At 42.1% G+C, this 22,697-nt stretch overlaps 1 protein-coding gene across 1 annotated transcript; it reads right to left on the bottom strand.

Moving 5' to 3' along the window:
• On the bottom strand, positions 1-22,650 carry NIPSNAP2 (nipsnap homolog 2). The gene is made up of 10 exons (XM_044673036.1): positions 22,568-22,650; positions 18,983-19,122; positions 18,857-18,902; positions 13,811-13,905; positions 13,055-13,125; positions 11,702-11,842; positions 10,718-10,749; positions 7,621-7,715; positions 2,862-2,945; positions 1-1,248 (listed from the first exon to the last, which is right to left on the bottom strand). The coding sequence occupies exons 1-10, from the start codon at positions 22,630-22,632 to the stop codon at positions 1,184-1,186; spliced, it is 834 nt and encodes a 277-aa protein (XP_044528971.1). The 5' UTR covers positions 22,633-22,650; the 3' UTR covers positions 1-1,183.
• Between the last annotated feature and the right edge of the window lie 47 nt (positions 22,651-22,697).

Consider the following 22,697-nt stretch of genomic DNA (forward strand, 5'->3'; position numbering starts at 1 on the left):
TGAAAATTAAAAGGATTTTATTGACTTGATATGCTTTTTGCAGAAAAGCATTGACATGTACAAGTTCGACACCAGGGAAGAGATTTGTATACGCTGTGTTTCACACAGTATTTTTTAAACTTTGGGTCAGACAAAATGTTCGTTTCGATGGGACTTCCACATTATTACAGACACGAATAAAATTGGTACACTACATTCAGAAATGAAATCGGACAGAACCGGACAGAGTACGCTGCTGTATGCCAATCTTTACTCACATCTCAACATGCACCATCTTCACACGGCCTCAGAAGTATCTGCTGTATGTTTATTAAAATATTGGCTCAGAAAATGCATCTGAGCTCACACATGATTGCTTATAAAATAAAACCTCTTTTCTTAGTGCTATGCGTTTCATTATAGAAAAATATTTTTTAAAAAAAATCAGTGCTCTTTAAGTTGTTTATTTCAAAACTAGAGATCATGCAGTCCAAAGTACAGGTTCGATGCAGTGATTCTTTTTTCCCATATAGACATTGTTGTGACACTTCATCAAAACAGAATTCTTGCTCGGGTGCACATATGGTATCAGCCGCTATCGGGCCGGCTGTGTCACAATCTCCTAGGATTCACAACTGATTACAGAGGAGACTAGATCAGGACATTTTCAGGTGCTGGGTACACACGTTCATGGTTTGTTCCTCGTTCAATAATCAGAAAAACTGCTGGAGTAACCATACTAGAATTAGGAGGGAATGACCAGAGTCCAGAGCTCTTCCTGAGACAGGAAGGAAATTCATTGGAACCTTGTCACTCTTCCCTAGATTTGCTTATCCTAAATAAATATTAACAAATCGGATTCATGATTGGATTCCTGTCAGGAGGTGATTCAAATTGGAGTCTGTTTCCTCTTTTCCCCGCCGGGCTTGGGTAAGGTATATCAGATCAAAACAGTGATATTTCACTAAAGACCACTGAGCACTGTTAGAAGGAGCCGATTTTCTTTTCTTTTTTGTAATTAACTTTGATATGAACATTTAGAGTCTAAAGAAAAGAGGTCTCTCTAATAAGCTACATACAGCAGTTTTATATAGTTAGTCAAGGGTTCTTTCTCACCATGATATACAATGTATACCATAAAATTAATTGAAGACAAATACTTGTCACTTAAATCTAGGTAGGCACATAACAATCAAGTCCAACTTTACTTGAGGGGTGAAATCTTCAGGGGTATCATGATTCTTGACTCCATTTCCTGAATGAGGGGCACTGAAAAGAGGGCAGAGAGGCAGGTTAAGGTGGTTTGTACGGAACTTAGTGTGCCCGTTCTTCCCCGTCATGCACTTTCTCAACTACACGATGACATAGTTTTAGGCCCAAACGGAATCTGTAAATAAATGAACAATAATGTCCACAATGCTCTACGTGGAATCATGAGCAGATCCGGGAAGACCCAAGGTACAATCTGGCCTCACACTTCCTAGCTGCTTGACCTGGCAAGTCACTTCGTTTCTGCCTGTCTCCATTTTCTTACCATTTGTAAAATGGGTTTAATAAGAGAACCTACCTCCGAGGGTTGTTGTGAGGATCCAATGAGATAACAGGACAAGAGCTTTGCAAACATTTGAGCTCCATATAAATGCTAGCTATTATTCCTATTACACTGTCTTGAAACAGGAAGGAATGACTGCATGTGATGATGAGGTTGAGAGAAGGAATCACTTGTCCAAGCTCATACAGGCAGGAAGTGGGAGAGGTGGGTGCGCTGCCCGGTCTAATTGACTAATGATGCATTTGAGATTGTTCATAAAAACGTGTCATGGGGCAGCAAAGTGGCACCGTAGAGAGAGAACCAGGCCTGAAGTGGGAGGTCCTGGGTTCAAATCTGCCCTTAGACACTTCCTGGCTGTGTGACCCTGGGCAAGTCACTTAACCCCCATTGCCCACCCTTACCGCTCTTCTGCCTTAGAGCTGTTACTAAAATGGAAGGTACGGGTTTAAAAAAAAAAAAAGAATAACAAAGCAGAACGTGGTTGAGGCTCCACATTCATGACCAGGCAATAATAACCATCACAGTGAGGTGGTGATGGGAGAGTCAGGGATATCTTTGTTCTCAAACTCTTCTTCAAACTAAGGTGACATTGTAAAAGGACAAAGCAATCCCCCAGGGATATTTGCCTGTTAAATTTGTATGGTGTGTGTGCACGACAGAAACATTAACAAATCTGAGCCTGTCCACGTAGGGATTTTCATAATTACCAAAATACGCTTCTGGGTTCTAACTGGTAAAGACAGGAAGGAAAAAAAGGCAAATGTATCTATTTATGAAGCAATGTATTTGGCATTTACTAAAAATACTCAATGATGGACCCATTTGCTCTTCTCCTCCTAGGAATAGAAGATGTCCAGAATGGTTTTCTCTCTATTTTTTTAGTGGTAAAAAAACTTAATATGCAAGTTCTGGATTGTCAAGATGGTATGACTTCTATGATGTGATAATTATTCATAATAATGATTATCCAAGATCTTATCCACTTGTATTACATTTATTTAAGGTGTTTTCTCTGAAAAATAAGTGAATTGTTTTAGTGGAGGAAAAACCTAATTCAGTTAATTTTCAAAAGATGTTTTTCAATTGGCAAGGCAATGAGACACGTTCTAAAGAGCTGATATCTAACACAGACAAATGACTAACAGGTAACAGGAAATGCTTTAATCTTACACCTTTTTAGGGAAAGCTTCCGAAGATAAGAAATGGACACACCTCTGCCTGCTGGTTGTAAAACTCTCTGGGTCAATTCAAATTTTTGAATGTCTTTGAACCAATGCCGCCACCACGAGAGGCCCAGGCCAACCCTGAGAGCCGCGTGGGAAGCTCTTACCTGTATAATATACCAATTCTTCCCAGCCGTGTTTATGCCATGCTGCATTCCGGGTGTCTTCCCTGGACTGCAGATCTTTGTAAGCTTGAAAACAAACACAGAAGCCAGCTTTAAAGCCACAGAAATGCCTGCCCTTCGTCGCCACGTGCTTTGGTTTTTATTTCAGCTTGGTGAAGTGATGGAAGAGGGAGAGACGAGGAATTCCGTTTAGGTAGAGGCCCCTGAAGGGAGAGTCTGAGCCATTTGTCCCAATTCTCACTTACCCATCAGATATCCATTGCCTTATGGTATATGACAATGGGCCAGTGGGGCTTACTGTAAGGCATGGTGGGAAATACGAGGTCTTCTGCCATGGAACCAATACATAATATCAATTCTAAGATAGAAGGTAGGGATTTAAAAAAAAAAGAAAAGCTTCATGTGCAGGATGATTCTATTTGGAATATAACTACAAATTTTTTGGGAGATCGTTTTCAGAGATATGAACTATAATTATTTATAATGACAGCCACAAGATAATATGGTAAAATAGAACTGTTGATTCTATTAGAAACTAAACAATTGTTTCGAAGATGATAATGCCTTATTCTCTCAAGGGAAAGATAAGATGATCTGAATGCCGACATTACTTCTTCCATATTTGAGGCTGAGCTCCTCGCGGGCAGAGCCTTTCTCTGGAACCACAGTACTGAGCCCAGTGCCTGGCACACAGTAAACACTTAATGCATGTTTGCTGAATTGACTTAAAAGGAAATCTAAAAAGCAGCAATGAATAAGGTAAAGTAAGAGAACACAGATATAAACAATGCCATCCAGAAAACAGGAATGGATCATTATAAATTTCAGGCCAAAATGGGAAATGCCAATCTATAGCTTTATTTGCACAATCAAACTGTGACTAATCCTAAACCAGCCTTCCTGGCTTCTAGACCTCTGGAATAGCTCTGAGCCCCCAGCTCTTCTCTCTTTCACTCCAAAGAGCGTTGGAAGAGTGTTGAATAAGTTCTTCAGGAACCAGCAAGAATGACTATCCCGGCTCCATCATTAATTGGTTTTGGGACCTTCCCCTTGTGGTTCTAAGGCCTCAGTCTCTTCATCTATAAAAAGGAGGTTGAACTGGATTGTCTCTAAAGTCCCTTCCAATTCTAACCAACTATGGATCTATTAAAGGTCTCAAGATCCCATCAGACACACTGGGATTGTCTGATTTTCCAAGTGGGAAGAAAGAAATGCTCTAATTATCTGGAGGTGTCTATAAGGGCCAGCTCTTTCTGGAAAAACCAAGATAAGTAGAAGAGATAGAGAAGAAAGGCAGAAAATAGAAAGAAATGGGAGGAGAGAAGCTGTGGTTAGAGGTGGCCAGAATCCTAAAAAGTGGTTACTGGAGGCACTGAGTAAGCAGCCACTAAGAGCAAGAAAAGAAGAAAGTTAGGCTAGGAGAGGGTCTAGGAAGGAAGACCCCTTAGTCCTTTGGGGCTCAGTAGCCCTTAGAAAGCACAGGCTCAGGGGACATCTACTTGGGACAGAGGAGATGAGGAAAGGCTGGATCCATCTAGAATGATGAGGTCCTCAAGGGCCTTATTCCTGGCCACACTGTTTGTTGAGCTACCCTACATTGTCCAAGAGATGAAGCAAACCACAGTGCCCAGTCCAGTGGTGACAGAGAAGGCTGATTCTAATCTTCACCTAATCCATCAACCAATTAACCAGCATTTATTAGGTGCCTACTATGCACCAGGCACTCTGCTAAGCCCTGAGGATTCAGAGAAAGGCAAAAATACAATGTGTGCCCTCAAGGAGCTCCCAGGCTGAGGATCTGCACCCAAAAGGTTGGTGGTTGGGCAAATGCTTTGTTCTGGAATTCTCTGCAGATAGTGGATCATCCAGGGATGAATCAGGGTGTAGGATGCCATCCCTTGACTCAGAGCTGCCAGTGTTTGACAGGAGATTTGTGTCATCCAATGCAGTGGGCTGAACAGCCTGTCATCCTCCAAGGGAAGCTGAGATAATGGACAAGGCTGCAGCGAAGCAGGTGTAAAAGAGCAAATCAAGACAGAGCAGAGTAGTGGTGTGTTTTCTGGGGAGAATTCCCAAGGGGGCACCCTCTCCCCTGAACAATTTGATCATGTTTCTGAAACCAACTCACTTTGGCAATGCTCATTAACTCGATAACCAAAGGATGGCAGAACCCGGCCTAGAACCCACTAGAGGGAGGCCTGCGGTATGTTGGGGAGACTTCCATGAAGGAACTAAAGGGTGGGGTTGGGGAGGACAGGGACAGGGGTACAAGAGTCTGTGAGATGGGGGCAGCTGGGTGGCTCTGTGGATGGAGAGCCAGGCCTAGAAAAGCAAGGTCCTGGGTTCCAGTCTGGCCTCAAATACTTCCAGTCACTTGACCCTACTGTCCAGGCCTTCCTGCTCTTTCGCCTCGGGAGCCCATGCTCAGGATGGATTCTGAGACAGAAGGGGATGAGAAGGTGCAGGTCAGCTGTAACCCCCGGGCGAGTCACAGTCAACACATCCTGGAGCGTTTCTGTGTGGCTGATGGGTTCTGGGAGGGAGACGGAGCTTCAGGCCTCCTGGTTTAAGCCGAATCTGTTGGGAGCTCCCTCTTTGGGCTTCCGGGGTGTCACTCAGGGACTCACCTGCTGCCCAAGAGGACACACTTTTGGGGAACGACGAGGCTATTTGCTTGCTTAACAACCTGGTTCCTCTGAGGAAGGTTAGCATTGGGATGTGTCTCAGCATAGTCCCTCTCACTGACACAATCATGGAGAATATGAAATGACATTCCAGAAGAGATTTCATGAGAAAATGATCCATTCTGAAGGCCTTTCAAGAGACTTTCAGGTACTAGAACATTAATGATGCACTCCTGAAAGCTGAGAGTACCATTAAAGTCGAACACTAGAGGCGGAGAGGTGGCTCTGTGGATGGAAAGCCAGGCCTACAGGCGGGAGTTTAAATCAGGCCTCAGGCACTTCCTGTCTGTGTGACCCTGGGCCAGTCACTTAGTCCTAACCACTCTCCTGCCTTAGAAACGATACTTGGTATAGATTCTAAGGCAGAAGGTCAGGGTTTAAAAAGAGTGAAACAATAAGGAAAAGTTAAGAGAAAAATGTGATCTGTCCCATCAGCAGAAGTGGCATCTGATAACGAAGGGTCAGTCGTGTTCCAAATGGCCTGGACGAATCCTTGCCAGGGTGACGGGTGCCCCTTCTCATGCCCAAAGAACAACCTTGGCGGGAGAGAGATGAGGGAGAAATCCCAGCTGTTGTGTGGAAGTTCCCTGAGGGCAGCCGTGGGGATGTCTTGGGTTCGAGGCCATGCGAGCCTCTGATCTGTAATTAACTTTGCAGAAAACTAGTTTTTCCTATTTGGCTGTCTGAGTGGCTGCACATCTGAACAGATGCCACTCAGCCTTTATGAGAAGGGGGAAAAGGAGGAAAATGAAAGCAGAGACTTAAGGACTTTTTTTCAAGATTAAAAAAAAAATCATTTCTTTTTAGGGGCAGCTGAGAGGCTCAGTGAATAGAATGCCAGGCCTAGAGTTCAAATCTGGCCTCAGACACTTCCTAACTGGGTGACCCTGGGCCAGTCACTTCACTCCTGCTGCCGAGCCCTCCCCACTGTTCTGCCTTGAAACTGACACTTAGTATCAATTCTAAGACAGAAGGAAAGAGTTTTTAAAAAAATCATTAATTTTATTCTGAACTCAACAAACAATGCTATCTTTAAGTATGAAAACTTATTTAAGGGGGTAGTGAGGTGGCTCAGTGGCCTGCGGGCCAGGCCTAGAGATGGGAAGCCTGGAGTTCAAATTGGCCCTTAGACACTTCCTAGCTGTGTGACCCTGAGCAAGTCCTTTAACCCTCACTGCCCAGCCCTTGCTGCTCTTCTGCCTTGGAACTGATACTTTTATTGATTCTAAGACAGAAGGTAAAGGCTTAAAAAAACTGTTAAAACTATGCTTTGTCTACTCTGTTAATAAAGCAAGGAGCTATAAAGTACATTTTTAAACATTCCAAATGCAAAGGACTAATTTTCAACTGTCTGGAAAACCCAGTTATCTAGAACAACACTCCGGAGGGTTTGGGGCAACAAGGTACACATCAATTATTTCACTAACCAACACCTTTTAACCTCTTGGTTGCCTGGAAAGCCCAGGAACGGGATATTTTATTTTATTTATTTATTTTTTAAAGTATTTTATTTTCTCAATCATATATAATAGCAATTAATAACAGACATTTCCCCAAATGATAAGATTTCCTTCCTTCCCTTCCCTCCTCAGAATGAGATATTTTAAATAGCTTAATTTTGTCATTTAGTGGACCCAGACTTGCTTCTGTTTCACATCTACCTGGCCAAATGGACCCTTACCAGCACCATCCTTCCTTAAATCTGTCTCCATTTCTTCTGATTTTCATTCTTTGCCCACTCGGCTGCTTCCTCTATCTCTCTTCCCTTACAGTCTTCCCTGCTCTTCTCAGGTTCTTTGGTTGCCAGTCAATCCTGGTGCTCGCTTAACTGGTGGGGCTTCTGCCCAGTGACCCAAATGGTCCTTTGCGATTAATTGTGCATCACTGGGTCTCCCTGACTCCCATCTGTCACAAGCAGGTTGGCTGTAGGAGAAGGGCCGGCCGAGGCTTCCCTTTATTGCATCCCCCACATCCCATCACGCTCATATGGGAATGTGCCCTCACCATACAGCCCGCTGAATCAAGGTCTTCTAAGAGAAGAAGAAGAAGATTCTTACCCCAAAGATGATGGACCATATACAACTGCCCAATCTGAGAGAAAAACCCTCCAACCGCTTCCTCATTGTCCTGCCTAAAACGAATTGCACGAGCCCTAGAAGAGAAAAGAATTTTCATTCACCAGACTGCTTCAGTGAAAAAGGAGGAGAAGACTAAACTTTCTCCAATCATATTCAAAGCAGAGCTAATCTCTGCAAAGCCCCATGTGTTGACAAATATTAAAAGGTTGGGAAAATGTTCAGATTTATCTTCTCTAGCCTGCAAGGGATCCCTTTCCTAGGCACTGTGGCCTCCTGAACAGCACTGCCATCCCTACTGCTATCACCTGCGTCGGCAGGAGAATTGAGTCTAAGAACTTTCTGATGAGCCTTTGCAATCTAACACTTACTTCCAAGTAATATTAGACACGGCACTTTTACCTGTCAAGGTATATAACTGCTCTCTTATGGCACGGGCTTTGAGTTCCTAAAAAAAGAGAATGCTCTTAACATTCGTGCCTCTCTCTTTCTCCCAATCGGTTTTTTTAGAAGAGAATTACTACTCTCAATTTTAGAATTTGTGATTAGTTTTCTGTTCATTAAAAGTGGTCATTCTGATTGGCAAATTAATGAAATTAAAGAAATTATTTCAACGTGCAGGATGCATTCTAGCTTTCATTTTCAGTGATAAACATTCATTCCTATTTAGTTTTGAATTTTTAAAATTCGTTTAAGGTAAATAAGGAAAACTTACACTTGGCCGGGCCTGACAAAATTCTGAAGGACATAGTGAAGGAGTCACCACTTGTCAAGAGACAAATCAAAGGCTGAACTAGCTTTTAAAGTTCACTTCCCTTTGGAAAGAAGACTTATTGATAAGATAATGGAGTTAGAGAAAAAAAACCATGTCTGTATAGATATACATATCTATATCTAGCAGGTTTCTAGATGAACAGTCTTAGATTAGCAGTATATAAAATCCACTTAGCAACTGAATCTGTTCTATGATTGACTCAACAAGCATATTTATTAGCAAAACTTGATATTGGCATGTAACATTAGCATATGAAATACAGCTAGCTAGCTTTTATATATGTACTTTCCCATTCAGCAAATCAAATGTTCTGACTTGCTCTTATCTTTGGTGGCCCAGTTTTATTTTATTTCTAAATTTAACTTTTTAAATTTTTTTCAATTTAGAAACAATTTTGGACAACTTTTGTCTGACATTTTGTGATTCAGATCCCACCCCTCCTTCCTAAGGCAGTAAATAGCCTGATACAGGTTATGCCAGCAGTGGCCCAATTTAAACGAGTCACTAGAAACCAACGTGGTGGAGTTGACAAAAGATTAAGGAAGCTGAATTGTAGTTATGGTTCCCAGCAGAGGCTGTAGGACAGTAAGTCAACACGATATTGGCAGCCAAGCTTACAGAAATAGCATTTCCAAATTAAAAAAATAAAATAAAATAAACAACTGTTTTTATAATAGGCAGACATTCAAATGTATGCACTCATAATCCTTAGGCCAAAGTAAGTGGAATTAAAGAACTAAACTGATGTTTACTTCCAAAAGACAGCTAATAAGGAATAATCTCAAGTTGAATTAGCAACTACATTTTGATGGCTCCTGAAAACTATTTTGGGCAAAAGGCCTTTGTTACTATTATACCAACCTAATTGGACAAAAGAGCTTTGAAATAGACACTTCTCCACCCATTTTCTACCCTAAGAATTCTTTACATCCTAAGGATCCCCAAAACAACTGGACTGGAAAGTATCAGAAATTTGACTGTAGAACCACATGCCTAGCAGAAGTGAGAAGTGATTGGTTGGGTCCCCTTTTCCAGATGAGAACAAGATTCCATTTGAACCAGATGAAAGAAAAGTTAATCTTTCTGAAAGATCCTCCGGGATGGAAATTCCATAAGCTTTCTTCAAGGTGGCAATAGTATTTAACCATCCTATTGCTGAAGTTCTCCCTTATTTCTAAACCTAGATCTCTCATGGCAATTTAAAAATAATTTCCTCTGTCTCTGCCTTAGCCTCGAAAATTAGTAGTCGGTTCTTCTTATAAAGTTGACTTCATGTTAAAAAAAAAATCCAAGACATGAAGATCCAACATGGGAAGCAGATACAATTGAAGATGAACATTTGCATTTTTTAAAAAGTTTCACTCTAAACATGCTTTAAATGGCTAGTGCTATGTATATACTTATGTCCTTTTTTGCCAATCACTTTGCTATAGAGAAGAGCAAGAAGCTCCTCCTTTTTGAAGATTAGATGGAAATGGAGATGCCAATTATCTATAAAGTCCCAATGAAGGTAATGGGAAAACAGGATTTGACTCACCAGTTTTTTTTCCTACCAGCATATTTAATGATACAAAGGAAATAACCCATTGTAGAGCCAAAAAGCCATTCTTTCCTCTACCTACATTCAATTCCCTGCATCTTTTCTCAAGTCTTGCGTTTCTATCTCTTCATTCACTTTCGTTGCTCATTTTTCGTATTTACTCAGTCCTCCAGATCCCTCTTCAAATGTCTACACCAACTCTGATCCTCACACTCTACAATAAAAAGAATCCGTACCAACTTTTGCATGTCATATTTCCATTATCAGCTTATGACATTGTCATAGACATTTAGTTCATGTTCCACTCTGATGCTATGGTCTTTTACACTCCCACTTATGCCTAACCAGTCATTTCCCATCTTGAATCTATCGAAATTAATTTTGTTTAATCCTTAAATATTGTACCTTATATTTGCCTTGTAGGGAACTTCATCTTGTTTTTGGTAGATAATTTTGATCAGCAAAACTTTGAATTATATTCTTGCCTGCTGAGGTATAACACCACCTAACTTGGTAAAGAAATTGGTTCTTTGCTACTCAATCTAAAAAGACAAACAAGGGGAGTAGCCACATAAGTGAGAAAATATATTTGTGAGTAAAAGCAATATTGTAGGAAAGATGAGGCCTGTGAAAATGCAAACAGAATTCCTAAACTCATGTCCAACCCTGACGCCAAAGATCCCAAGCTTTGATACAGAGAGAAGAATGGCCCAACGCAATCCATTAGTAAGATTTAGAAACTCACCATGCTGCAATAAACTTACCAATAGTTGCCCCATTCAATCATTGTTCCTGGCTGAAAGAAAACATTTTGGTTTTGGAATACTAGTTCTTTGACCAGGGAAGCATTTCAATAAAAAATACAGAGTGAGGCCAACTAGCTCATAGCTTACTTTAAAAAAAGACAAACTTGATTTCTAAAACGATGATCTATTTTATTCATATTTCCCCTACTAAGAATGGTTGTCTGTGGCTTAAATCAAAGTGATGATGTATGGACTTTGGTAGATTTACGGATACTTGCTTTATAAGTAGGTATCCATTCTTGGATTCACATACACATGCTATGAATCTGTCCCACTTATATTTTCAGCCTCTTCATTTACACAAGATTATTATAGATTTGAAAAGAGATTCAATTATTTTTTTTCATATTTGGGAAAAAAGGTCTAGAGGTGTACTCCAGTTTTCTAATAAGAAGAAGATCCAGTTGATACAGCCACAAACAGTAGGAATCCATATTATTTGCGGTTGAGTTTTCTTTGGACTTTAGGGCAACATCTGGGAAAATACTTCCCAATCTGAGGGTATTTTGCATATGTATACTGAGGGTCCTATAAATTGGTCATCTGGTATTTATTAGCTCCCTTAATCCCACTGTAATAAATGCTATAAAGAATGATTTCAAATAAGTTCTGTAGTTTTAGGCCTTTCCTCTTGAATAGTTCAGAAATGCCATTAGGAGATATGCCAAAGAATGGACATTAAAGATTTCACAAAATACGAACAGTAAAAGGGGGACACATGAAGAAGGGACAGAGGAAAACCAAAGAAAGGAGAAGTCTAGGAAGGAGTGGTGGAAAGGAAGAGGGAACAAGGTAAGGCCAGTTTGGATGCCCAAATGCTTCAAAGCCAGGCTACCCCTCCTCCCTAGCCCTACCCCACTCCCCTTCATGTCCCATCAGAAGACCTTGCCATAGTTCCTAAACAGAAGCGAGTAGACGAATGCAATTCACTTTTGTACTTACTCTAAGTTGGTAAGACCTGAGTTCATATATATTAGGCCCTGGTCTGGGGACGGGTTCATTCCAGAAACTGAACTCCAAGAGCAGCTGGTTCTTTCGAGAAAGTAGCATGTTGCCTCTTTCCTTGCGGAAGGCCACAAATTCCTTTGAAAGAAAAGTGTCATGAGATAGTTGGATGACGTGGACCTGTAAATTCCCACAAACAACATGAACTCTGCAGTCCATCAGGCTACACTCACTAGTTCGATTTTTCCCAATAAGTCTCCCCTATATCTCGGGGACAATCAACTTCTCAACTTGGAGGTGTCACAAAGGGTGTTGAATCCACGGTTCGTCATGCTAATGATGTTTGCATTAAGGCAGCAGTTCTCAAACTTTTTGGTCCCAGAACCCCTTTACACTCTTAAAAATTATTGAGGTCAGGGAGCTAGGTAGCTCTGTGGATAGAGCTCCAGGCCTGGAGATGGGAGGTTCTGGGTTCAAATGTGACCTCAGATTCTGCCTCATTGTGTGACTCTGGGCAAGTCACTTAACCCCAATTGCTTAGTCTTTGCCACCTTCTACCCTGGTACTAATACTTAGTATTGATTCTTTTTTTAAACCCTTACCTTCTGTTTTAGAATCAATACTGTGTATTGGTTCTAAAGCAGAAGAGCGGTAAGGGTGAGGCAATGGGGGTTAAGTGACTTGCCCAGGGTCACACAGCTAGGAAGCGTCTAAGGCCAGATTTGCACCAAGGACCTTCCATCTCTGGGCCTGGCTCTTAACCCACTGAGCCACCCAGCTGCCCCCCTTAGTAATAATTCTAAGACAGAAGGTAAGTATTTTAAAAAAATTATTGAGGTCTACACAGCTTGTTTACATATTTGATATTTATTGATTTTCACCACATTAGAAATTAAAATGTCAGTATTATTATGAAAGGTTTTGACCCTGCAGACCCTCTGGAAGGATCCTGGGGAATCTTGAAGGACCCTTGGCCCAGACCCATGCCATCAGAGTCTTATTCTAGCAGCCTGAATGCACACTGAGGAGTAAGGGGAAGCTAGCCCAGGATTAAAAAGATGCCATCAACAAGTCACAAAGTAGCTGTTTTGCTTGTTGGTATCCAAAGCAGACATACTTATTATGAAGATTTAAAATGAAACCTCTCATTTCTAAGCGGTGATTTACTCTTGCCATAAGAACTGTTATTTTAATGTTGATACAGAAACTATTAAAAAAAATCCCTACAAACCAAAGTGTACAAACAACACCATTTTTTAGCAGAAAAACATAAATTACTAAAGACATTTAATCTAGACTAAGAGGTGCTCTTTGAAATTAGAGTTAGTAAATACTTAAAAAAAACCATACCTTATTTTCTCTGAGCTTATTCATGACCTCATTGAGGGCTGGATAGCCTCCCTCATACCTCCAGAGGTGGACTGAAATATATTTTTAAAAATATGCACATTTAGAGGTTTGTGATAATAGCTCAAGTTGGTTTTAAAATATTAGACACACAAAAGGTTGATGGTACAAAATTGTAAATGTACACAAAAGTGGGTCTAGGCATGCAACTTATCAAAATAAATGGAAACATTTAAAGGCAATAAAAAATTGTTTCAAACTGGAAGAAACAATATAGTTCCTTTAACCATGAGTTTGAACAATGATTTTAGGAAATGTTTAATGCACACAAAGATTCCATCTGAAAATTACTTGTGAATTACAATAAATGTTTTTTATAATGCAGCTAGTTTTTAACTTTCATTTATTCATTTTGGTTCTTTTCTTTCTTTACATTTTTTTCAATTACATGTAGAAATCACTGTTTTCTGACGTTTTATAATTCAGATTCTTTCCTTCTCTCTCCCCCCAGCGCAGGTGGTAAATAGTCTGGTGTAGGTTATACCAGTGCTTTCATGCAATACATATTTCCATATTGCTCATGCCATGATGGAAGACACATATCACACATACAATAAAAAGCTCATGAAGGAAATAGAGTGGAAGAAGATGTGCTTTCATCTGCACTCAGACTCCACAGTTCATTGCTAATGGTTTAAGAGACAAGGTCCATCCTAGCACTGAGTCTAGGATCTAAGAGTTATTCTTAAGATTCCTTACCAGCCTGATCTTGCTCCCCGTACCACGTATTCCATGTCCCCACCAAGGTACAAGGGTAGTGCTTTTCTTCATGAATCTTTGGCAGCACCTCTTGACTTAAAAATAAGAAATATTAATCCCATGTGTTCAATTGGCCTTGTCAATCGACCAGTAAAATTTTACTGGGAACTTAACAATGTCTGCCCAACATAAGTGTTTTGCCAACTAATTAAAGACACTAAACTCATTTATCCGTTTTGTTGGCATTATCACTGGCATTTCAGGATCATTTAATGATGCCTTCCTTGAATGTCTGAGACGCTACCTCACTAGGGAAGGGAAGGGAAGGATCTCTCTCGGATCATGTGCTGTGACCAAGATGTAAGGAAGAACCAGGGGCTCAAAGGTGGCAGGAGATGAATTGGACTAGTGAGGAGTGGGAGCATTCATGACCTCGTGATTGTTGATGCTTATAAAAGCTTCAGTCTATGAGTGATAAAAGTCAAGAACCAGGTGAGAAGTTGCTTAAAGAGGAAGAGAAAATGGGAAAAGGAGGCAGCTCTTATGAGGCCAGGAAGAAGCAGATCCCCTGACAAGAAAGGAAAGGAGATGTGAGAGCCAGGAAGAGAATCCACCCCCGGTAAGAGAGCAGTCACTGGGGAACATTCTGAAGGATCTGATTCCTTGGCATAGCAACAAGGGTCTCAAACAAGGGGGACCCACAGACCATGAGCACTGAATGCCAGGGCAAGCTCAGTTTTATGCGTTTTGACAATCTTGGTCTAATTAGTCCTATGGGGCCAAACTAATCAAAGCATGGACGTCAGAGAGACCCAGGGGATGCCATAGCTATGTTCTTCTTGCTACTGCTGCTGGTGATGAGAATGTCTGGTATTTTTTGTCATATATTCAAGGTGAGAGGAAGCATGGCATGATGGACAGAATTGGAGCTGGGGGTCAGGAAGACCTGGGCTCTGCTCTTGTCTCTGACACTTTCTAGCAGCGGGACTGCCTGGAGGTGGTCACATAATCTCTCTCAGCTTCAGGTATAAAAGAGGCTGGTCATTGGTTTCCATGCTACGCTACTGAAATCATAGATGCTTAATGTATTGACATATGTTCAAGGCACTTGCTAAGTTGTGAAAACTGGAGTTTTGAAATCCTGGTGAAAGTCTTGTCTAGGCAGAAGAGGAAGGGAGGGAGCTCAGGCTGTCACCTTTAGGCCAAAGGTTTGATGAGGCAGATTTCAGATGGGCTATGAAAGCCAAATCCACTGGCCAGAAACTGAGAACCTGGTTTAACCTGCAGCCCAGCCAGCAGTGGGTTTGGCTGATTCCAAGATAAGACTGAGAAGGAGGAGAAAAAGGGGCGGGCGGCCCAAAGAAGAACAACTTGGGAAGAATTAGGTTTAGTTTTCCTTGTAGTGTATATGTAATACTTTTATCATTTTTCCTTTTTTTGAAAAATTCTTTTAAATCTCCTTTATGTTTCCTAGGAAAATCCATGAAAAATACCCCAAAGGAAGGGCTGGCAGCTCTTTTGCAGAGCAGGGGAAGGGGGAGAGCCAATGTCTGTATCCATTCCTGTGAGCTAACCTGGGTGAGATGGATCTGAGCTTAGACAGACACAATGCTGAAGGGTATTAGTATAATATAACAAAGAGAGTCCTGAATATAGTCAGAATACTTGGGGTCAACACTGCCTACAGGCAGTTTGGTGGTGCCATGGACAGATAACTGGTCTTGGAGTCAGGAAGCCCCAGGTTTGAATATTTTCTCAAACACTTATAGCTGTGTGACCCTGGGCAAGTCACTCACCTCTCTGCCTCAGCTTCTTCCTCTATAACATGGGGATAAAAACAACATCTAGCTGGCAGGGTTGTTGTGAGGATGAAATGAGATATTTGTAAAGCAAATTGAAAACTTTAAAACTCTACATAAATACTTTATAAAATAAAAACACTTAATCATTGTGTGAGCATGAGGAAGCAAGTCACTGAACTCATCTCTGGAATGGGACATCAGCCATGTATTTATTACCCAACTTGGAATATCATAGTGAGTCTACTACCTCATAAGCCCTAAAGCACTAGAGAATGAGTCAAAGGAACAAGCCTTGGAAGCCTGGCTCCTTCCTGGCACCAGAAGTCTGAAGCCCTTGCTGTATTCCTGTCATATCATGGTGGAGGCCTGGAGTTATTTGTACGTTTCTCCAGTTCTAGCATGGTGGCAAACCAAGACACAATGGAGAAAAACGGGGAGGAGTGGCACCCAGGCCAGGGCAGCAGGAGCTTATGAGCAGAGCCTTTCAGACAGGCCACTGTATCCCATCAGTATTCCAAATTTCTTATAAAGGCAAAGAGGAGGCTCAGCAGCTGCGCTAACTCTGAGTCAACCCAGACCTCCACACGTATGCCTGGAATGTGGTCGGGAGAGGACGATAGTGATGGATAACTGCAATGCTGACTCTTATTAGAATGTGCATTACTGTAATGTATTCTACGACCTGAGGTCTCAGAAAAGACAGCTAATACAAGTCTCTGCAGAGGCCGAGTCGGATAAAGCTTTTGGATGTCTTACTCCATAGAAGGGGGCGTCTTCAAGCTGGCCTCCACGACCTTGTTTATTAATATTTCACCAGCCTTTGGTTTCCATTGTATTCTTATGTACTGTATTTTGTGCAAGATTCTGAGATGGGGTTTATTATCCTCACAACAACAGTGGGAAGGAGGTTCTACTTATTATCCTCATTTTATAGATGTGGAAATTGAGGCAAATAGAAGGGATTGCTCAGGGTCACAAAGCTAGTAAGTGTTGGAGGCTGGATTTCCACTCCAGTCTTCTTGCCTCCAAGTCCAGTGCTCTATCCACTGCACCCTCCAGTTGTTTGAGAGGTCCACAAAAGAGAAAAGGCTAAGAACTCTTGACCTGGACGATGTCTTACGTGACTGGCTCTTGGTGAAAAGAGAAGAGGGAAACCAAGATTTCTGAATTACCGATATCTGGCAATAAAAAATTGGAAGACTTTTTTGATTAAATGCAGTCAACTAAGAGCTGTTCATTTTCTGAAACTTTAGTGTTTCAAAGTGTAACACAACATTGGAAGTCTAAATGAGGCCAGACAAGAAGGATTCCATTATCTTCTGTGACAACTCTGCGTGTGTCAGAGGAAGCTGTATGTGTTTGAAAAAGACTTCTGTTGGCATCTCATCAGCCAGTGCTATGGCTCTCAAAGAGGAGAGAAGCACATTTGTGGGGTCGTTCATTCCTTATTACCACATGTTAAAAGAGAGTGAGCAGGTCTGCCTGATAGAGGGGAGGCTTAATTTTTGGGAAGAGGGGTACATAAGACAGGTGAGGTGGGCCCAGGCTGCAAAGACGAAAGAGTTAGGCAGACAAGGGTAGCCTTGATAAAGCTGGAAATTAAGAGCTGCTGAAGTTTTCTAATCAGAAAAATTACCTCCAACCATGGTAGTGTAGACATTAGTGTTGGTTAAGAACATTCATCTAAAGAAAACATGCTGGGGTAAGGACAAGCTCGAGTCAGAAAGGCTGGCAGAAGGGTTGTTTAAGTTGTCCAGTTATGAGGCAATGGAGATGTGCATTAGGGTTCTTGCTGTGGGCATCAAGAAAAAAAGGAAAGACATGACAGCCAGTCTCAGGGACTCCCTTGATACTGAAGATTAAGGAGAATGAAGATGACTGAAGTTTTATGTTCAAATTACTGTGGTGCCATGAATAAAACTGGGAGCTGGACTAGGGTGGTAGTAGTGGAGACTGGGATTGTGGGTCTAGAGTTGGAAGGAACCTGTTTAGTCTAAACCTCTCATTTTATAGATGAGGAAACTGAGGTCCAAAGTGTCATCAAGTTCAACCCATACCTGAAAATTCCCCATTACAACTTGCCCCACAACTGTTCATCCTCTCTTAGCCGGAAGAGCCCTCGTGAGGACAGACCCGCTACATCTTGTGGCCGCCCATTCTAATTGGGGAGAGCTCTAATTGTTAAGTAGATTTTCCTGACATCAATAGGCCAAGTTTGCTTCTCTACAACTTCTATCAGTGCAAGGAAAACGAGTCCAAAGGGCTTTATATTCTGGAAAGGTGAGTTTTGGAAAAATTTGCTCAGGAAATGTGTCCAGGTTTAGATGAGATGAGTTTCAGAAATGGCCAAGATGTCTAGTAGGCCCATTGGGGGTCTTCAGGCTGACAAGACTGGATGAGATGCTCAGGTTGGGGTTGGGGGGGTTGGGTGTGCACAACAGAGCTGCAAAAGCTGGAAAGATGAGAATGAATACAGAAGTAAATGGGTCCAGAATGGAATTTTTGTGATGAACAGGAAAGTTCACACTATTGTTCTATTTCTATGAACTGTCTCCAGTTAAAACATTAACAGTTTTTGCTGTTGGGAATTTATGTGCTTTTCTTTTTTTTTTTTTAAACCCTTACATTTTGTCTTAGAAGCAACACTGTGTATAGGTTTCAAGGCAGAAGTGCAGGAAGGGCTAGGCAATGGGGGTCAAGTGACTTGCCCAGGATCACCCAGTTAGGAAGTGTCTGAGGCCACATTTGAACCCAGGACCTCCCATCTCTAGGCATGGTTCTTAATCCACTGAGCCACCTAGCTGTCCCCAAATTTCTGTGCTTTTCAAAAATTCTCTTTCTTCACTTGGACCTTAGCAAAGGGAGAGCTACAAAGTCACATTTATCATGAGTATGTAAACGTTTTAAGCAAAATTCATTCAAAATCAATCAGTCCAAATAGAAGGAAATACCAAGAGAATGTGTAGGACTTGTTAACGTATGAGGAGATTTACCTCTATACCTCCTGTACCCCCCATTTACTTTCGTAACCTCATCACACAGAGTTCAGTTTAAGGGCCTTTTCAAAGAGGGAGGAATCGAGTTTACTAAAAGTGTTCTCACTTTCCCTCTAGCCATTTCCAGAGGAGCCAGAACACACACACACACACACACACACACACACACACACACACACACACACACACACACACACACACTCTCTTCATCCTTTCCCTCCAAGTCAAGGGTAGTTTGGGCCACATACCAGATTTTATTGTATGCTTCCAGGCATTCTGGCTTAACGTTGTGAACTGAAACAAGAAGAGTCAATACTAAATTTTTGAACAAAGAAAGAAAATTCAAATCTTAAAATGTAAAAAGCCCCACTCACACTGGATTTTGTACAGACTGCTTGTTTCCTTTTTGGCGAGGAGATTGGAATGAGCATCTTTCCTTGGGTCAACTTTCCGGACAAATAAAGATTTTAACCAACTGTCTTCACGTGGTCTGTTGCTAGAAGATGCCAGGCCCCTAGGAATAAACAAATATGCCAGTACAGGTCTAATGAGAATTGCAGAGGCTTATGTGTATTTTAATTAAGTAGAGTCAAACAACTATATCATTCACAGAAGAGAACATTGGATGTTTATCTCCCACACTTGCTGTCTTATTTTGGCAAGTCATTTAACCTCCCTCAGCCTCAGTTTCTTCAACTGTAAAATTAAGATTATTGTCTTGCAATCCCTCACAGGATTCTGGGAAAATACATGTACGTGCTTTATATACATATATATTCAAGACATTTTATTAAAGTTCATTACTATCAAAGCTTATAAAAATTATTCAAGTGATCTTGCTAAATTATCTTATTAGGAGAGGCAGAGGTTATTACTCCTCCCCTCCCCCCATGCCATTCAAGTGGAAAACAGAAAGACTTTACAGCATTGTATTTCCTACCAGAGTATCCATATACTTTACACTAGGATTCTAGGAATGCGTCTCCCCCTCCAAAACATTCTTTTATAAAGCAAAATCTGCATAAAGAAAATGAAAAGTACAACCCAAATGACTTTATACTGAAGTCAGGCTTCCAGCTGTCATTAAAACCTAAAGACACAAACACCATCCCACAGAACAGATTTGATCATTTCCATCTCCTAAATGAATTTCTATTGCCACAATCAATCCACCAATAAACATCTAGGAGGCACCTACTACGCCCTAAGCACACCTCTTTACACAGACACACACTGTCAGAGGCTAGGCAGGCACTCTAACGAAGTGGTACCAATCATTGGACATTCCTTGTAAAACCTGCTCTGTGACCTTATCAATCTGGTGGATCTTCACTGCCTCACACCCAAATCATCTTCTAGTCTCAAAGCTGAGATCCTACTACTTGCATTAAAACTCTTAGATTCCCAAGGCCCTATTGATCAAGTTCAATCTCTTGGACCAGGTTTTTTTTTTTTTTGTTTGTTTTTTAAGATTTAAATATTTTATTTTTTAGAAAAATTTTCCATGGTTACATGGTTCATGCTCTTATTTTCCCCTTCACCCCACCTTCACCCCCCCCCCATATCCAAAGTTTTAACATGTGTCATCAATCAAGACTTATTTACATTTTATTGATAGTTGCATTGGTGCGGTCATTTCCCGTCTACATCTCCAACCAGGTTTTGAAAGGGGATCTGTACTCGAAAGGAGTATCAAATGAGTTCTGAGAATCTCCTTGCGATACATTCTCTCACCATCTCTCAGTAAAATCAATTCTGTAAGTATGGCCTGACCTCTTACGATACAGAGGCCCTTGTACTGTGCTGTGCCCATAATATTCACCATCAATTTTTCCTAAAGAAAACAACTCTAAAAGTTTTGTTTTCTGTTCTCCAGGAAGAAAGTACTCCAGAATCCCAAACCTGCGCGTCAGTACGGCTCTCATGTACCTTTTACATTGAAAGGTTAGGAAAACAAGCCAAGGGGGACTTAGTCACAGAGTAGCACAAAGTGTTATTTTGTACACCCTATCTACAGTCAACAATATCCAAGGAGTCTGACAGTTCCCAGCTGAGTGTAGGAGGACAGAGCAGAACAATAGCTAGTCGCTAGTAATTAGGAAGGTGACCTTCAGGGGGGAAGAAAACACTCAAGGATACAAATCTTTCTCTGTTCCACAAGATACATCCACATGCTCATAATTGAAAATCCTACAAATCACCTAGGTAGATCTCTGTTCTTATTCAACATATCGTCCATCCAACAAGCATGCAAAATGGTGTTTGCCTCGTTCTTAAAATGAACTTGTTGCTTTGCCAGATTTATTGGACTTGCCTTCTCCTATCTGCAGTCCCTTAAAAAATAAAAAGGGAAGCTGCTCTAAGACCCTAGTGGCTTTTATATATACCAGTCCATAAAATTTACTCACTTATTTTAAAGTTACCTGAAATATGACAGAGGATAGCATTTGGAAATATGTAGATATATAGACACATGTAAACCATAAAGAAAGTAATAAGAATACTTTAAAAACATGTAAAACATATTCCTAAAATGCTGTTGGGGCATTAGCAGAAAAAAAAAAAAGATTCATAAAATCCTTATAAGATGAAAAAAAGCAGCAAAAATAGTTCAGTAAACAGGGGAAATAACATTTTGTAGCTGTTAAATTCTATGCTGGAAAGTATCTTCTAAACATTTGGGATATCTGTTCCCAGCACACACAGAACCCCCAAACCTTTATAATCTCTATTATATTTGAACCCCCCAAAAGAAGTTTAGGTTTTGGTCTAATTTTCCATTTTGATGCTGGCATATGTTACTTAGCCAGAGATTCAAAAACGGAAACTGACTGCCTCACAATCTAGTAAACACCTTTTTGTGCCTTTCGAACTTAAATGAAATCAGATTACTTGCCTTCTCTGAAATTAAAAGAGTATTTCTTTGCTTTGTATCTATCTTTAGCAGCTCTTTTGTGCATTATAATAATAAGCACGTTGAAGAAGGCAGTTTTCCAAAGAGTCAGATCAGAACATCAGCCATTTCCCTAAAAATAAAGCCATTCGCTGCCAATTTGTGGTAAAGGTTGGAAGGAATTTTAGGGCAGGAGAGCTAGATGCTCTCACAGAATAAGGCTCATCAGAAATTAAAGAGCGTTGAAAGCAGATGCCTACATTGGGGAGTTGGAAGAAGGACCTGGTAACATTATGTCGCTGCCATGTTTATTATCCTATCGTGGTGCGTGGGTGCATGCGGGCGTGTGCCAAGTGGCCCCTAAGTGCCCAGCGACAACATGTGCATGGAGAGTGGGACTGGGAGGCAGCTGAAAGGAGAAGGCAGTGTCTGGTGCTTCAGGAGCCCCGCTAATCGCGGGGTTCCCGGGGAAGATGTTCTGATCAATCACACTCAGCAGGAATGTCATTCCACAAGGAATGTCGCTGCCAAAGCTACTTGTTCCCCCTGCCTGGGGGCCCCTAAGAGCGAGGACTCCAGGGCTGGCCTCTAACGGAGGAAGGCGAAGGGGGGGGCAGGGAGGTCAATGTCACGGTCAGAGCTCAAGGTGTTGGGGGACCTGTCAGTGCCTCGGAAGCTGGCCTTCCAGCCCGGGCTGCAGCGCCAGGAGGGGGTTCAGCGGGGAATGCCAGACGCCTGTTGGCTTCTGCTCGGCCGGGGCTCTTAGTGAGGTCGGGCAGGGCCGCCAGCTACCACGGGCATGGTCAAGGCCGGGCCCCGTGCTCCCTCCCTCCCCCGTGGCGTGGCCCGCGGGGGGCAGGGCCGTAGGCTTCTGCCCGGTCCGGCCCCGGCTCGGCTGGGGTGCACGATCCACGGCGCCCGTGACCTTGAACCCCAGCTGGGGCTGGCGGCTAGAGGGGATCGGGGCGCAGGGCAGGGGGCGCAGTCCAGCCCAAGGCAGCCGTGGCCTCGCCCGCCCCCGGGCCAGGGTCCAAGGTCAAGGCCGGGCCCGCCGGGCGCTGCTCACCTGAGGGCCGGCCGCAGGCGGGGGGGCGCGGCCGCTCCCAGGGACCGCAGCACTCGCGCCGCCATCTTGCTCTGGCGCCTCCGCTCGGCCCCCTCCCCCGCGCCGCCGCCCCCTCCCCCATCCCGGCGCC

This window comes from Gracilinanus agilis, chromosome 4 (assembly GCF_016433145.1).
Source record: "Gracilinanus agilis isolate LMUSP501 chromosome 4, AgileGrace, whole genome shotgun sequence".
NCBI lineage: Eukaryota > Metazoa > Chordata > Mammalia > Didelphimorphia > Didelphidae > Gracilinanus > Gracilinanus agilis.

Excerpts from the sequence above, each read along its gene's own strand:
- NIPSNAP2 (XM_044673036.1), bottom strand. The coding sequence starts at position 22,632 with ATGGCGGCGCGAGTGCTGCGGTCCCTGGGAGCGGCCGCGCCCCCCCGC. Across the intron at positions 13,906-18,856 it reads GAAGCATACAATAAAATCTG|TCAAGAGGTGCTGCCAAAGA; the intron begins GTATGTGGCCCA and ends CTTATTTTTAAG. Across the intron at positions 2,946-7,620 it reads TATGGTCCATCATCTTTGGG|CTTACAAAGATCTGCAGTCC; the intron begins GTAAGAATCTTC and ends TTTGTTTTCAAG.